Genomic DNA, 15,394 nt, shown 5'->3' on the forward strand with positions numbered 1-15,394 from the left:
TGGGAGAGCTAATGACTGAACCATGTAATTAGTGACATTCGCTGAAGTCTGACGATATAATTTCTCAGAATTATAATCTCTTCCTTCAAAACTATTTTTGAAACAACTGTAATTGTAATTACAATGTAATTAGTGACATTCGCTGAAGTCTGACGATATAATTTCTCAGAATTATAATCTCTTCCTTCAAAACTATTTTTGAAACAACTGAGCACGACGACTTGAGCCACTAAACATGAGGACTTAACCCACTAAGTACGATACTTTAGTTCCATGAGCTCAATGACCTGTAACCTCAAGTGCATTGAGTTCGACCTATGAGAACAAGGATTGAGCACATATATTTGTAGTCCGATGGCAAAAGTAATTACACCCTAAACTCACGTAAGATACAACAATACCCAAAACTCACGTATGATACAACAATACCCAAAACTTACGTATGATACAACAATACCCAAAACTTACGTATGATACAACTATACCCAAAACTTACGTATGATACAACTATACCCAAAACTTACGTATGATACAACTATACCCAAAACTTACGTATGATACAACTATACCCAAAACTTACGCATGATACAACAACCAATCGAATTCGATGCTTTACCCCTCTGAGAATGATGTATTGATCCTGTGAGCAACATGAATTAATTTATGAACATAATGACTTAACTTCACTGGAACGTTGCCCTAATCCTTTGAGTACGTAGTTTAATCCTTTGACCACTATGAATTAGCACGATTAGCAGAGTGACTTAATCCTCATGGTGCAAGACCATCTCCGGAATATACGAGAATCATAACACAGTCATTCAGTGACGAAGGAAACCGCTACAATTTGAACCGCAGCTCATTATTGCCCATACAAACACATAATCATTGTTTGAGCAATTTGGATAAGCTCGTAAACTCAGCAAATTTCCGAGTTTAATTAAGGTATGCTGTTTGTACAGAGTATTTGATTGGTTGTTTCTTATTTGTGCGAGTGATCGAGTTTGTTTTTGTTTGTGACTCTGTATTTGTCAATGTGTGTGTGTGTGTGTGTGTGTGTGTGTGTATGTGCAATTACCTATGTACTATTTGTAATGTACGAGGAAGGAGTTCTATATATTCAAGGCCTTATCTCTTGAAATTTCTTTACTATTATATTGTTAATATTGACAATATCATCCACCATTCGTATACTATAAAGTTATATATTCTCCAACGAGTTTCCTGCTTGCTTTCATGCTATGGTCTCTCATTGTACATACTAACGTTTTGACGTAGTAGTTATTGCTGTATCATAGACATTACTTTGTTTCTTGTAATCACCTAAGGTGGTTACTGGTTAGCTGGTTCCACGCCATTAAACATGCTGAACTCTGTGATAATATGATTTACGTGAAAAAACTGGATTTATAGCAAAACAATGTTCTAAAACATATCAAGTACAAGTCATAACTATTGTAAGATGTCTTGATGGCATACAAGATCCCTCGCTAACAACATGCTCAGGCTTACCTGTGATGTAATCGCTATTCTGTTATGAAGGGAATATAAGCCTGCACTATGTACCCAGGAACCTAACAGGAGGGTCCCTTTCATCATCCACAACAAGGGAACGTCTTCCATTTAATCTAGAGAGAGCGTACATCTAAAGCCCGGATACATAATCTTTTTTCCTGTTTACGTTGGTTTCAATCATGGACAAAGGTCTCGTCGAGGCCAGATTTTAAATGAAAAATGAGAAAGGAGTTAGAGAGAAGTGTGAGTAAAGAACAAGAATTATTTGAAAATCTAAATGTCGTAAACTTTCTTTTTGAAAAGACGCAAGTTACAATTGTTAGGGAAAGCAAGAGAAAGTTTAGAATTTCAAAACATTATGTAAGGAAAGAAACAAACCATTATAACTACTCATCACTGAGTTACTGTGGCTTGCCAAGTAATGTTTGGTCTACCTGATGAGAAGGACACACATACAACCAGAAGAGGATATATTTCGGTGTAAGTGGTCGCCTTCGAGGACATTCACAGTTCCTATACCTACTGCGATCCATAGAAAAGCTCCAACAGCCTCAGTATAAACATGACGCTTGCCCAGATTTAACAATATCCTATCAGCATCCATCACTGCGTGGAGAGAGAGAGAGAGAGAGAGAGAGAGAGAGAGAGAGAGAGAGAGAGAGAGAGAGAGAGAGAGAGAGAGAGAGAGAGAGAGAGAGAGAATATCAAAATCTCTCAGAGAAAAACTCAGAGGCAAATAACTCTGAGCAGCAAACTTTACCACCAAATGGAACGAGAAATTTCTAATCAGGGAGAGAGTCGACTCAGGTTGTCTTGGTGTTGTCATGGTGACTTATTTCTCTGTCAGTCCGCTGCTGAGGGACTGGAGCAAACTGTCACGCAACGACCGGGACGCAAGAGGAGACCATTCCTGTGAGTTAGGGAGATTTTTCCTGTCCCATGGTACAGCTGTTGGATCAATACTCATACATATATACATATATATATATATATATATATATATATATATATATATATATATGTATATATATATATATATATATATATATATATATATATATATATATATATATCTTTTCTTTCTTTCATACTATTCGCCATTTCCCGCATTAGCGAGGTAGCGTTAAGAACAGAGGACTGGGCCTTTTAGGGAATATCCTCACCAGGCCCCCTTCTCTGTTCCTTCTTTTGGAAAATAAAAAAAGAAAAAAAAATTGAGAGGGGAGGATTTCCAGCCCCCCGCTCCCTTCCCTTTTAGTCGCCTTCTACGACACGCAGGGAATACGTGGGAAGTATTCTTTCTCCCCTATATATATATATATATATATATATATATATATATATATATATATATATATATATATATATATATATATATATATATATGTGTGTGTGTGTGTGTGTGTGTGTGTGTGTGTGTGTGTGTGTGTGTTTATCAAACACCACTGAATATTCGCTGTTTCCCTGGAGATGTACTGAACACTTCGAGGAAGGTTATATAACAAGTTTCTAATGCTATTCTCAGCTTTTGCTGCACAATTATTTACGAAAAGACAACCTGTTGTTCAGGCTTTGGAGGCCATCAGTTGAACTAGAGACACGTGACCGCACATCTCGGGAAGATTAACAACACCCGTCACTCTACATCGTGGAAGATGAGGGAAAAAGACTAATGAGAGGAAGACTAAACCCTAAGTTGGAGCGTCGGGTCAAGTGACCTTGGTCAGGTCGGGTTGTAAGAATGCTGTGAGGTGTTTGGCTGCTGCTTTGGAATAAGGTCAGGTGAGGTGGGTGTATGTGACGTTCTCTCTCTGGGTGTGTTGTGGAAGGTTCTCTCATGGTTGGGTCTGGATCTGTCTTGAGAGGATGGATTCATGGTTCTCTATAAACAGATCTTTGAATATAACGTAAATGTCTTCATCAATTCTTGTAGTTTTTGAGCATCTTTCCATTGCTCTAATGTGCTTGTATTCTCGACCATAGATCATTTGATGAAAGTAGAGTTGTAGTTATATAACATGTAAAGTCAATATGGAGAATGAGTGTTAGAATTTCATGGAATGCGAAGTCTTAGGAACTATGCTGAGAAATGTATGATATAGACAATCTAGAGGAAATTTGAGACGATAATTATCTGTCGTAACAGACTTGTAAAAAAGTGAGAAATATTTTATGAAAAGTTTTATGAGAAAGCCGTAGTTATTTTGACATTTATTAAAACAGTAAAGAAATAGAAAATCGAAAATTTGGAATACTAAATCTAGTCGATGTAAATCAACTGAGCATAGGAAACTTTCTGAAACCTTTCTAGTCAGGATAATGAGACAAAAAACGCTGTCGGGTACAGTCGTAAAGAAACAAAAATGAATACAAAAAAGCCCAATAACCATCTGTCCGTGTGGTGGCTCAAGGGTCTGGTGGTAAAAACCTGTCACCACTCCATGTTTGTCTCTGTCGTAATCTTCCTCTAGTCCTCTTTATCTCTCTTGGAACCTGTCCTCTTTGTTGCCTTTTTTGCTTACGAATGAGTGTTTGGGATAGGGTTAGAGGGAGAGGGAAGGAGGCAACGGAGAGGGAGGACGACGATTTGGAGGAATTAGGGATTTGTAGGGGCAAGGAGTGAGGAAGAGGATTGGGCAGCGAAACGGATTTCTAGAAAATGGGAGGATTATTAGAGGTGAAAACTAGGAGGGAGAAGAGGAGTGGCAGGATTGGAGGAGTGACTGGAAGGATAGAGTGGACTGCAAGATCCTAGGAATGTGTAAGTTTAGCGACAAGGAAGAAGCATTTATTAAGCAATAAGGGGAATTAGAACGAAGATTTGGATAAAAAGAGAAGGTTGGAAAGGAAAGCAGGGAGATGATAATGTACAAGGAAGAGAGGAGAGGTAGAGAAATGTAAAAGAGAAAGCAAAGAAAGGACAAGGGAGAAGAGAAAGAGAGAACAGTTAACCAAGAATATGTTCAGAGAGAAAATAATGATAGACTGAAATAGGAAACTGACAGAAAATTCGGGCAAAGGGAAGTCTGACCCTGAGATCAAATTGATAGTAAACTAGACTTGGCTCCTTCTTCCTGGCACATAATGCACGTTTCAAGACTTCATAATTCAAAACGAACACTTTCTGCCAGATACTTCATCGATTACCCATTTCTAATGAAAACTCCAAAACTCAAAATTGATTTATATATATATATATATATATATATATATATATATATATATATATATATATATATATATATATATATATATATATATATATATTCATACTATTCGCCATTTCCCGCGTTAGCAAGGTAGCGTTAAGAATAGAGGACTGAGCCTTTGAGGGAATATCCTCACTTGGCCCCCGTCCTCTTTTCCTTCATTAGGAAAACTAAAAACGAGAGGGGAGGATTTCCAGCCCCCGCTCCCTTCCCTTTTAGTCGCCTTCTATGACACGCAGGAAGTACGTGGGAAGTATTCTTTCTCCCCTATCCCCAGGGATATACATATATATTTTTTGTAATTTTCCAAAAGAGGGAACAGAGGAGGGGGCCAGGTGAGGATATTCCCTCAAAGGCCCGGTCCTCTGTTCTCGACGCTACCTCGCTAATGCGGGAAATGGCGAATAGTATGAAAGAAAGAAAATATATATATATATATATATATATATATATATATATATATATATATATATATATATATATATATATATATATATATATATAGATATAGATATATATATATATATATATATATATATATATATATATATATATATATATATATATATATATATATATATATATATATATATATATATATATATATATATATATATATATATATATTCGAGGTGGAATGATGGAGTTAAAAAGATTTTTAGCGATTGGGGCCCGAACATACAGAAGGGTGAAAGGCGTGCAAGGAATAGAGTGAATTGGAACGATGTGGTATACCGGGGTCGAATGGATTGAACCAGGGCATGTGAAGTGTCTTGGGTAAGCCATGGGAGGTTTTGTGGGCCTGGATGTGGAAAGGTAGCTGTAGTTTCCGTGCATTACACATGACAGCTAGAGACTGAGTGTGAACGAATGAGGCCTTTTTGCCTTTTTTTAGCGCTAACTCGCGAGGTGAGGATGCTATTTTCATGTGTATCGGGGTGGCGACGAGAATGGATGAAGGCAGCAAGTATGAATACGTACATGTTTATACATGTATATGTCTGTGTATGTATATGTATGTATACGTTGAAATGTATAGGTATGTATATGTCCGTGTGATGGCTTTTTGTATATACATGTGCATGTGGGTGGGTTGGGCTATTCTTTCGTCTGTTTCCTTGCGCTACCTCGCTAACGCGGGAGACGGCGATCAAGTGTAATAATAAATATGAATATATATGGCTCTCTATCCGCATCCAGACCCCACAGACCTTTCCATGGTTTACCTCAGACGCTTCACATGCCCTGATTCAGTCCATTGACAGCACGTCGACCCCGATATACCAAATCGTTCCAATTCACTCTGTCCCTTGCACGCCTCTCAGCCTCATGCATGTTCAGGCCCCGATCGCTCAAAATCTTTTTCATTCCATCCTTCCAACTCCAATTTGGTCTTCCGCTCCTCCTTGTTCCCTCCACCTCTGACACATATATCCTCTTTGTCAACCCTTCCTCATTCATTCTCTCCATATGTCCAAACCATTTCAACACACCCGCTTCTGCTCTCTCAACCACACTGTTTTTACTACCACACATCCACTCTCCTCCGCACAACCTTATCTGTAGCCCACGCCTCACAACCACATAACACTGTTGGAACCAATATTCCTTCAAACATACCCATTTTTGTTCCACGAGATAACGTTCTCTCCTTCCACAGAGCCGTGATGGTGGCGCCTCTGCTGCTGGGCCGACTGGTGGCGTGGGCGGCTTTGCTGCTGCTGTTGCTGTTGTTCCATACCCACACCACCACCCGCGCCCACACCACAACCCGCGCCCATACCACCATCCGCGCCCACCACTCAGCCCACGGCCGCATCTTCACGCTTGGTTACCTTACTGGCTCAGAGCGGCTGCCGGAGGACCAGGAATACAAGCGGCCGGGACTCATTATCTCTGGTGCCATCACCCTTGCCGTGGAGGAGGTGAGTCATGGGTCTCTGATGAGTAATAACTTGGTGTTTTACCTCCTTCCCCCCTCATCAGGTGCCAGTGCTTAACACAGTTATCTAGATATCAACATCACACTTGATTCCTGCCGTCCAACACCAATCCTTAAAGACCGAGCCCTGTCTGCTTTGTCTTGTCAAAATAGTGATTAAGAGGGTCACGTGGCGGGGGTTGACCTGGGTGGATGGGTGTGTCTTGAATAACTTTTTTTTTTTCGTGTTTTGTCAATTCTCTCATAATGATTTGGTTGATGCTAGGATAGGCTTTAGAATTGCCTCGGGACAGAATAAAGTCCTTAGTATTAGCAATTAAGACAGATTCAATGATGATGTTGCGTGTGGCATAATCAGCAAAAGGGTATAAAATGACGGACTTTTCAAGATCAACGGGGTAATCATTTTCATGACAATGTTCGGCGATCGCATTTTTGTGGTCATCCCTGCGTACTGAATGACGGTGCCAATATCACCTCTTCGTTACAATTTTACCAGTTTGGCCAATATGAATATATTTACATGCCTTGCATTTAACGGCGTAAACACTCCCAATTGTTGCATGATTCGGCCTAGTATTTATCAATTTCTTTCTGATGGTGTTGTACTGGAAAGGAACATTATAAGCGCTGTTTTTAGAACTTGTCTGAGATAAACTAAGTTGGGAAATCGGGCTACACTAAACATTTAGAGTTATCCTTATTTATCACATTTTTGTTACAAGAAGCATAAAATGTCTTTCTATCTTTCCAGTAATCTTTGTTCACAAACCAACTGGGATAATACAACTGCCTAAAGATTCGTCTTATATGATTACATTCGTCTACCAAGCCTATGGGATCACATATCCGTAGTGCTCTTAAAAATGTCTGTAGTTATGTCGAAAACTAAATCTTTTTAGTGAGGCCAAACATCTTTTAATGGTCACAGATCATAAACCATTGTTCAGCAGTATTCAGCACTTCTCAACGCTATTCAGAATCACTTAGTTCCACGGAATACTGTTCAACACTTGTCATCTTTATTCAGCGTACCGTGAGTCACTTTACTCTGGTCCATACTCAGTGTCACCCATCGTCACTCACCGATATTAAAAGTCATTCACCGTCATCATTTTTCACCAGGGTGGAGACATGCGGGCCTTCCAGTAATTACTCACGGCTGCAGCCTTGGCGGGTGCTGGTTGTGTGGGTACTGGCTCACTGCTGGTATATATACCATGCGGGTGACCAGTAACCCCCCCCCCCCCAGCTCTCTCTCTCTCTCTCTCTCTCTCTCTCTCTCTCTCTCTCTCTCTCTCTCTCTCTCTCTCTCTCTCTCTCTCTCTCTCTCTCTCTCTCTCTCTCTCAAATGTATAAAACATATGTACAAGTACGTAGCGTAATACCTGTCAATCACCCGCATTGGATGTAATGGTTGCTGAATTCAATTAATCAATGATATACACATTGATTACCACACATCTCTCTTACCCTTTTATATATTCTTTCATACCTGATCGCCGTTTCCAGCGCTTGCGAGGTAGGATTAATAACAGAGGAGGAAATGTCACATCCACTCATATGCATTCTCTGTCATGTGTAATGCACCGAAGCCACAGCTCTTTACTACAGCCAAGCCCCACATACCTTTTCCTGGTGTACCCCAGACACTTCACACGCCCTGGTTCAGTCCATTGACAGCATGTCGACCCCTGTATACCACATCTTTCTAATTCACTCTATCCCGTGCACTCCTGTTACACTCCACCATGTTCAGACCCCGATTGCTCAAGAAAAATTTTCGCTTCATTCTTCCCTCTCCAATTAGGTTCCCGCTTCTTCTTGTTCCCTTCACTTCTGACACACATATCCTCATTGTCAACCTTTCTCCACTCTTTTTCTCCATATGTCCAGACCATTTTAGCACACCTCATTCTTTCTCTCAACCATACTCTTTATATCACCACACATCTCTCTACCCTTTCATTACTTACACGATAAAACCACATATTGTCCTCAAACATTTAATTACAAACACATCCACCCTTTTCTGCACAACCTCATTTATATCCCTGCCCCGCGTCCATATATTATTGTTGGGACTACTGTTCCTTCGATCATTGCAATCTTGACCCTGCCAAATAACGTTCTCTCTTTCCACACATTATTCAGCTCTCGCAGAATCTTCGGCCCCTTCCCTACTCTATGGCTTATTTCTGCTTCCATGATTCCATTCGTTACCATGTCCACTCCAAGGTATCTAAAACACTTCACTTCCTCCAATTTTTCTCCATTCATACCCCCTTGCCGTCTAGCTTTTCCTTCTACCCCACTAAAGCTAATAACCTTGTTTTTGTTCACATACGCTCTCAACTTCATCCTTTTGCGCACTCTTCCAAATTCACTTACCAACTTATGCAGTGTTTTACTCGAATGCACCAATAGTGCTGTATCATCAGCAAGCAACTAACTCTCTTCCCATTCCCTTCCATTCCCCATAGATTGCATAATTGCCCTTTTCTCTAAAACCTTCGCCTTTACAAGATTGTGATCAGATATCCTACCAGCTGCTCCTTTCAACATGTTTACGTCCAAAAGCCTCTTTATATTTCAGTCGATTGATATGTTATCCAAAACTGCCCACTGACCATCTTTCCTACACAGCTACGTATACTTGTGTATGTCTCTCGTATGATACCAGGTATTCACAGTCACCATTCGTTTTTGAACACATAACTCCACAAGCTGTTCACCAGTTCCATTCACTTTACGGAATACTTCATCAATCCTTTCAGTTGTACCCTCAACTGCAACATTACTCATCTTCTATCTCCTGGGAACATGATCTGTCCTCGCTATGCTATAATCATCACCCAGTCTCACTTCACACCAAACATGAAGCTCCTATCCCCCCATAGAGTTAAGTTCCACCCCCTCTCTCTCTCTCTCTCTCTCTCCAGACACCAGTGACCACTCACTCTCCCCTACTCCCAGGTCAACTCAGCCTTCCCTTTGGTGGACGGTCACCGGTTGAATTTCACTGTGGCCGAGACGTTCGGGCAGGAGGAGATGAGCATCCTGCAGACGGCCCAGCTCTGGATCTCCAATATCTCCGCTTACATTGGGCCTCAGGAGACCTGTGTCCATGAGGCCCGAATGGCGGCCGCCTTCAACCTGCCCATGATTTCCTATGTAAGTAGTTATCATTTCCTTTTGATCTCCGCTGGAGGTGTCTTGTCTCTTCCATTAAAGACCTTCTGAGTAATTATTTGGATGAGCTGATGGTCATATATGTATATCTATGTCAAAACATGTATATATATATATATATATATATATATATATATATATATATATATATATATATATATATATATATATATATATATATATATATATATATATATATATATATATATATATATATATATATATATATATATATATATATATATATGTATGTCAAATACTATATGTCATATAGTATTTGCTGGGTACACATGAACTCTGATATCCGAACTGTGCAGGAAATGAACCTACAACAGGAACATTTTCTGCAGACGAGTGTTGTGACCTCCAATATAGGGATTATCGTAAAAGATTGATTGTATAAACTACTAAGGAAATGAAATGATATATTCAAGGAAAACTCTTAGGATTGGTTATTCTCCACTAACATAATACAGTGACCAACATGACTCAGACATGTCCTCGTGATGGTATACGGATCAGAAGAAAATAAGTTACGAGTAAGGAATGAGGAATTAATCAGAACTCAAGTGTCTGTTGTTCTACATAAAACTTTAAAAGAGTGTTTAGCTTTCTCTTTTCAATCAGTCTTTCTTATTTTCATGAAAGTCAATAGATTGGAAGATATCATGGAGAAAGTTTTCTTGGTATGTTAAGCAGAGGTAGAGACTCTGGCCAGGCTCCTGCATTCTGCAGATGTGATTCAGAAACTCCACACAGGTCGAGGTAGAAGCCTTAGAATATTACCAAAAATATGAATACACAAATAGTTATGGTCTCCATAACTACCTGATCTCATGCACAGTCAAGACAACAAAATGTTTTCTATACAGCAAGTGGTATTGCTTGCCCCAACACCCTGGTGTTGCTTGCTTCAGCACCCCTGGTATTGCTTGCCCCAACACCCTGGTGTTGCTTGCTCCAACACCCCTGGTGTTGCTTGCTCCAACACCCCTGGTGTTGCTTGCTCCAACACCCCTGGTGTTGCTTGCTCCAACACCCCTGGTATTGCTTGCCCCAACACCCTGGTGTTGCTTGCTCCAGCACCCCTGGTGTTGCTTGCTCCAACACCCCTGGTGTTGCTTGCTCCAGCACCCCTGGTGTTGCTTGCTCCAACACCCCTGGTGTTGCTTGCTCCAGCACCCCTGGTGTTGCTTGCTGCAGCACCCTGGTGTTGCTTGTTTGAGATGGGGTCTCAGGCCCTGATTTTCTGCCTTAGGGACGGCGGAATATGATTACCGCGTCTCGGGGCCGCTGAGGGCTTGTGCATCATCCAATATTCATGCATTGCTAGGAGAAAATGCTGGTGGGAGTTCAAATGGTTCTCAGCGCTCACATGAGTGGGTTGGATAACGTGAGAGCGAATACTCTGTATCAGTATACATTTAACGACATATCGAAAATGAAAGAGTGTAATATAAACGTAGTTTCGTTTGGTTAACCCGCCTCAGAATGGGTCCCACAAGCAAATTCTTATAATCCCTCCCAGACGTTAGAGATAATTTCATAATAACAGTTTAAGAGAAATCATTGTAGGTTACGATGTGTGTGTAATCACCTATGTGTACTTATGGGGAGGGAGTGTAATGCTCATGGAGTCCCATCTTTTGAACATTCTCTGTCATTACATAACGTTTAAAGATTCTTTATGTTGTCAGTATTTTCAAGTTTTAATGCGGTATATTCCATTCATTTGCTTCTCATATACTGTATATGTACTTATGTACAAGCTTTCTCACAATTTCCTTGTACTCCAGTTTAAGGCGTCCTCTGGCTGTTCTAACCCTGCATCTTCCACAGGAGTCTTCATGATCTGTATCCTTATACTCATTCAAAACAAATGTTGTGATCAGGTCATCCCTCATTCTTCCCTCTTCTATGATGGGCAAAATTAAGGCCCGTTAGCCTTATCCTCAGCCTTCCTTATCCCGGTACCATCTTTGTTGTCATCCTCTGGACCTTCTCTACTAGTTCTTATGCTTCTGTAGAAACGATGAGTAAACCTGAAAATCTTATCCCAAGTTTGGCCTCATGTAGAATGAAACGACTAACTGAATATTTCCTTATCCATGTGTGGATGCATGTTAAGCTTCCCTCCTGGCAGGCACAGAGGAAGCCTCCCATTTCCTTTTCAGTAAGCAAGGGGCCACGTGATCTTGTAGCGTGCAAATGGTGCAGTATTTGACCTAAAACTGGCCTCCATCAAGTCTGCTCGGATCTTCCAAAATCTTTATTGATTGCTTTTGTGCCAGTGAATTTCTTGTCCTTCACTGAGGGCTTGTCTGGAGTGCATTGTGAAGTGTGACCTTGAAGGATGTCTGGAGTCGGCATTGGGTCGTCAAGTGAGAAGCGTGGAGTGAAGACTGTAGAGTTTGGGAACACTATCTGGAACCTGGAGTGTGGATTGTTACGTGTGAATCATGGTGTTTAGAGCGTGGAGTATCGTATGTGAATGTGCAGTGTGAAGAATATGATTTAGAATATGAAGTATGATTTGTGGAAAGTTTTTGTAATGTGTTCATTATGGAGTTCTCTACATGGAATGATTGCAATATGAAGTGTTTATTGCAGAAGTGATGTGGTGCAGTTCGAGAACATAGTATGTCCATTATAGGGTCAGCATAATGTTGTTAAGTACACACTGTGAAGCGTCATCTATAAAGAAAACATTATGTGATAAGCATGAGAAGAACGGTATGTGAGAAGTGCACCACGAAGCGGGCATAGTGAAGTGTGCTATTTTTGCATTCTGGTTATGGATAATGAAATATGCGTTATGCACAGTTGACTAAGTATGCATTATGTAATTCGGAGTATGCATAATACAGTGGAGAGTTCCTTAGGTGGAGACTGGACTATGAAGTATGTTATCTGGATGACATCCTGCGTATTAATGCACATTACTATTTATCTTTTTTTTTGTTTTACTTTCCCTGCACATTGGTTATGTCTCTGTTCAATCAAGGATTGTTTCTAACTTTCAAATTCATAAGCAAATTACATTTTTACATTCACAACCGGTTATGGACCTTCCTGGTGTAGCAGTCAGCGTTATGGACCTTCCTGGTGCAGCAGTCAGTGTTATAGACCTTCCTGGTGTAGCAGTCAGCGTTATGGACCTTCCTGGTGCAGCAGTCAGTGTTATAGACCTTCCTGGTGTAGCAGTCAGCGTTATGGACCTTCCTGGTGCAGCAGTCAGTGTTATAGACCTTCCTGGTGTAGCAGTCAGCGTTATGGACCTTCCTGGTGCAGCAGTCAGTGTTATGGACCTTCCTGGTGTAGCAGTCAGCGTTACTGACCGTCTTGTATACAAGGGCAGCTTGGGATGAAACCTGTTCAGGTTCGAATCCTGGTTGCGTCATCCGGTCCACAGTTCACCCACCTGTTCATCCTCCCCTGAAGAATGGTCGATGAAATGTGTACCTGGCATATAGTAGGATGTGTGTGTGTGTGTGTGTGTGTGTGTGTGTGTGTGTGTGTGTGTGTGTGTGTGTGTGTGTGTGTGTTGCATTTACACAAAGGAGTAAAGCTATAGTTCATTTATGCAAGGTAAAGGGACTGGGCAACACGAGTGTAAAACTCTCTCCTTGTATAATACAAGTAGTAGTCACGTCACACACTGGTGTTAGCTCGGGAAAAAAGAAAGATTTCTTCCAGGGTTTGTCACAAACAGATCGGTCAGTAGACGGGGATTCCACCATCGCTCGTTACCCATATATCTACTACGGACATTCATGCTCCAGCCTCACTCATGTCTCATATTCCTGCCTCGCCCCTGCTTCACTCTAGCTTCACACCCTGCCTCGTGCCCCTGCCTCTCCACACATTTAATCTCTCTCTCTCTCTCTCTCTCTCTCTCTCTCTCTCTCTCTCTCTCTCTCTCTCTCTCTCTCTCTCTCTCTCTCTCTCTCTCTCTCAAGTTTCACCATTTTGGCCTAGACTGCTGTTTCTTCTTTCTGTCTCACTCTCAAGTGGGCTGCTTGCTTTTAGTAAGCAGAATAGACATACAATCTCTCCATATGAGACATAGCAAATGACTTTCACGTAACTCAAACGATTTGTTCTTCTTAACCTTAGATAATTCTGTGGTGAGCGGTGAGCGCTGCGCGCTGATCCTGCCTTTTGGCAAAATGTTTTCAGTATTTGCATCTCATTCATTACTTTATGTCTTTACTGAAAAATAACATCTATGTATTAGCTTATTCATGGCCTGTTACCAGCATATCTAATTCAAAGAATTCAAGCTATTCTTGTAATGATAATCTTATGGCTGTCGTTAAGTTATTCACAGTTTCTTTCGTCCTGACAGTTCTGCACTCACCCGGAGACCTCAGACAAGGAGAGCTTCCCTACCTTCGCCAGGACTCGACCTCCAGACAACCAGATCAGCAAGTCTGTAACATCGATACTGAAGCGCTTCAACTGGAGGAAGGTATGAGCAACGCTGTGGTGGGTGGAAAGTCCAGTACCTCGATAATGAAGATCTTCAGATGAACGATGCTATGTACGTTGTGGGGTGGGGTGTAGGGGGCGGGGTAAGGAAGGGTATAGGTGATGGGGAAGAGGGTGAGGAAGAGTAAAGGAAAGGTGGAGCCAATATCTGTGAAGGAGAGTGCATGACAGTAAAGGAAAAGATATATGTGAAGGGGTAGTAAACAAGCGTGGGGGAGCGAACGTGTATGGGACAGCAAGTGTGATATATGGAGAAGCAAACTGGCATGGAGCTACCACTAGGGGAAAAGTGAGGGGAGACGAGACATATGACCAGCTAGTGAACGAGAGGGAAGTAGAGGAAGAGTAGTTATAAGTGAAGAAGGATGTGATACTGCAAATATTAACAAAAACATGTAGAAGTTTGAGACGTAACGGAAAACTGCTGTAAAAAAAGAATAACAGCCGGAAGAAGTTGAAACGGTAGAAAAAGATTAGGGTAAAAGAAGAAAAGAAACATATATCAGGATGAGGTAGGATGGAGATTATGACAAAGGAAAGCGTTGGCAGGACCTGCTTAAAAAGAAAGAAAAAGGGGGGGGGGGAGGTGGAATGGGGAAGGGGGAAGGAAAGGAATCAGAAGAATATATGATCATTACTACCAGGAAATATATCAATGGGGGGATCTGGTTAGACCAGGATACATTACGTGGGATCTGGTTCTAAATGGTCAAATATATTACGTGTCATTTCGTACGAATAGGACAGACAAATGGTGAGATATTAACTACGTATGGTGGTTGTCCAATTCCCCTACATCCCACCTTTTAGCTGAAAAAATTATGATCACTTTGTTTTCAACGTCTGAGCATTCCAAGGGATTTAGGACAACGATGTTTTCCAGCAGACACAGGTGACATAAGCCATAATTATTTCATTGTGTCTGCCGTCATCCGCACAAGAGCGGGAGTTGAGATAACAAAATAGAAATTAGTGGAAAGAACACATAGAGGAGTGTAACTGATGATCGTTAGAGTATGAAATGAATGGAAGTATGGTTTAAGAA

The 15,394-nt window shown here is 41.0% G+C and overlaps 1 protein-coding gene across 1 annotated transcript in view; it reads left to right on the plus strand.

Moving 5' to 3' along the window:
- The window catches only part of LOC139757553 (guanylate cyclase 32E-like), a 114,156-nt gene that overhangs the window by 36,209 nt on the left and 62,553 nt on the right, over positions 1-15,394 (plus strand). Inside the window, exons 2-4 of the mRNA XM_071678144.1 lie at positions 6,385-6,649; positions 9,643-9,840; positions 14,207-14,329. Of these exons, the coding sequence (XP_071534245.1) occupies positions 6,392-6,649; positions 9,643-9,840; positions 14,207-14,329 (579 nt within the window). The 5' untranslated portion in view covers positions 6,385-6,391. The remainder of the gene's footprint in view (positions 1-6,384; positions 6,650-9,642; positions 9,841-14,206; positions 14,330-15,394) is intronic.

This window comes from Panulirus ornatus, chromosome 27 (genome assembly GCF_036320965.1).
Source record: "Panulirus ornatus isolate Po-2019 chromosome 27, ASM3632096v1, whole genome shotgun sequence".
In the NCBI taxonomy this organism is placed as follows: Eukaryota; Metazoa; Arthropoda; class Malacostraca; order Decapoda; family Palinuridae; genus Panulirus; species Panulirus ornatus.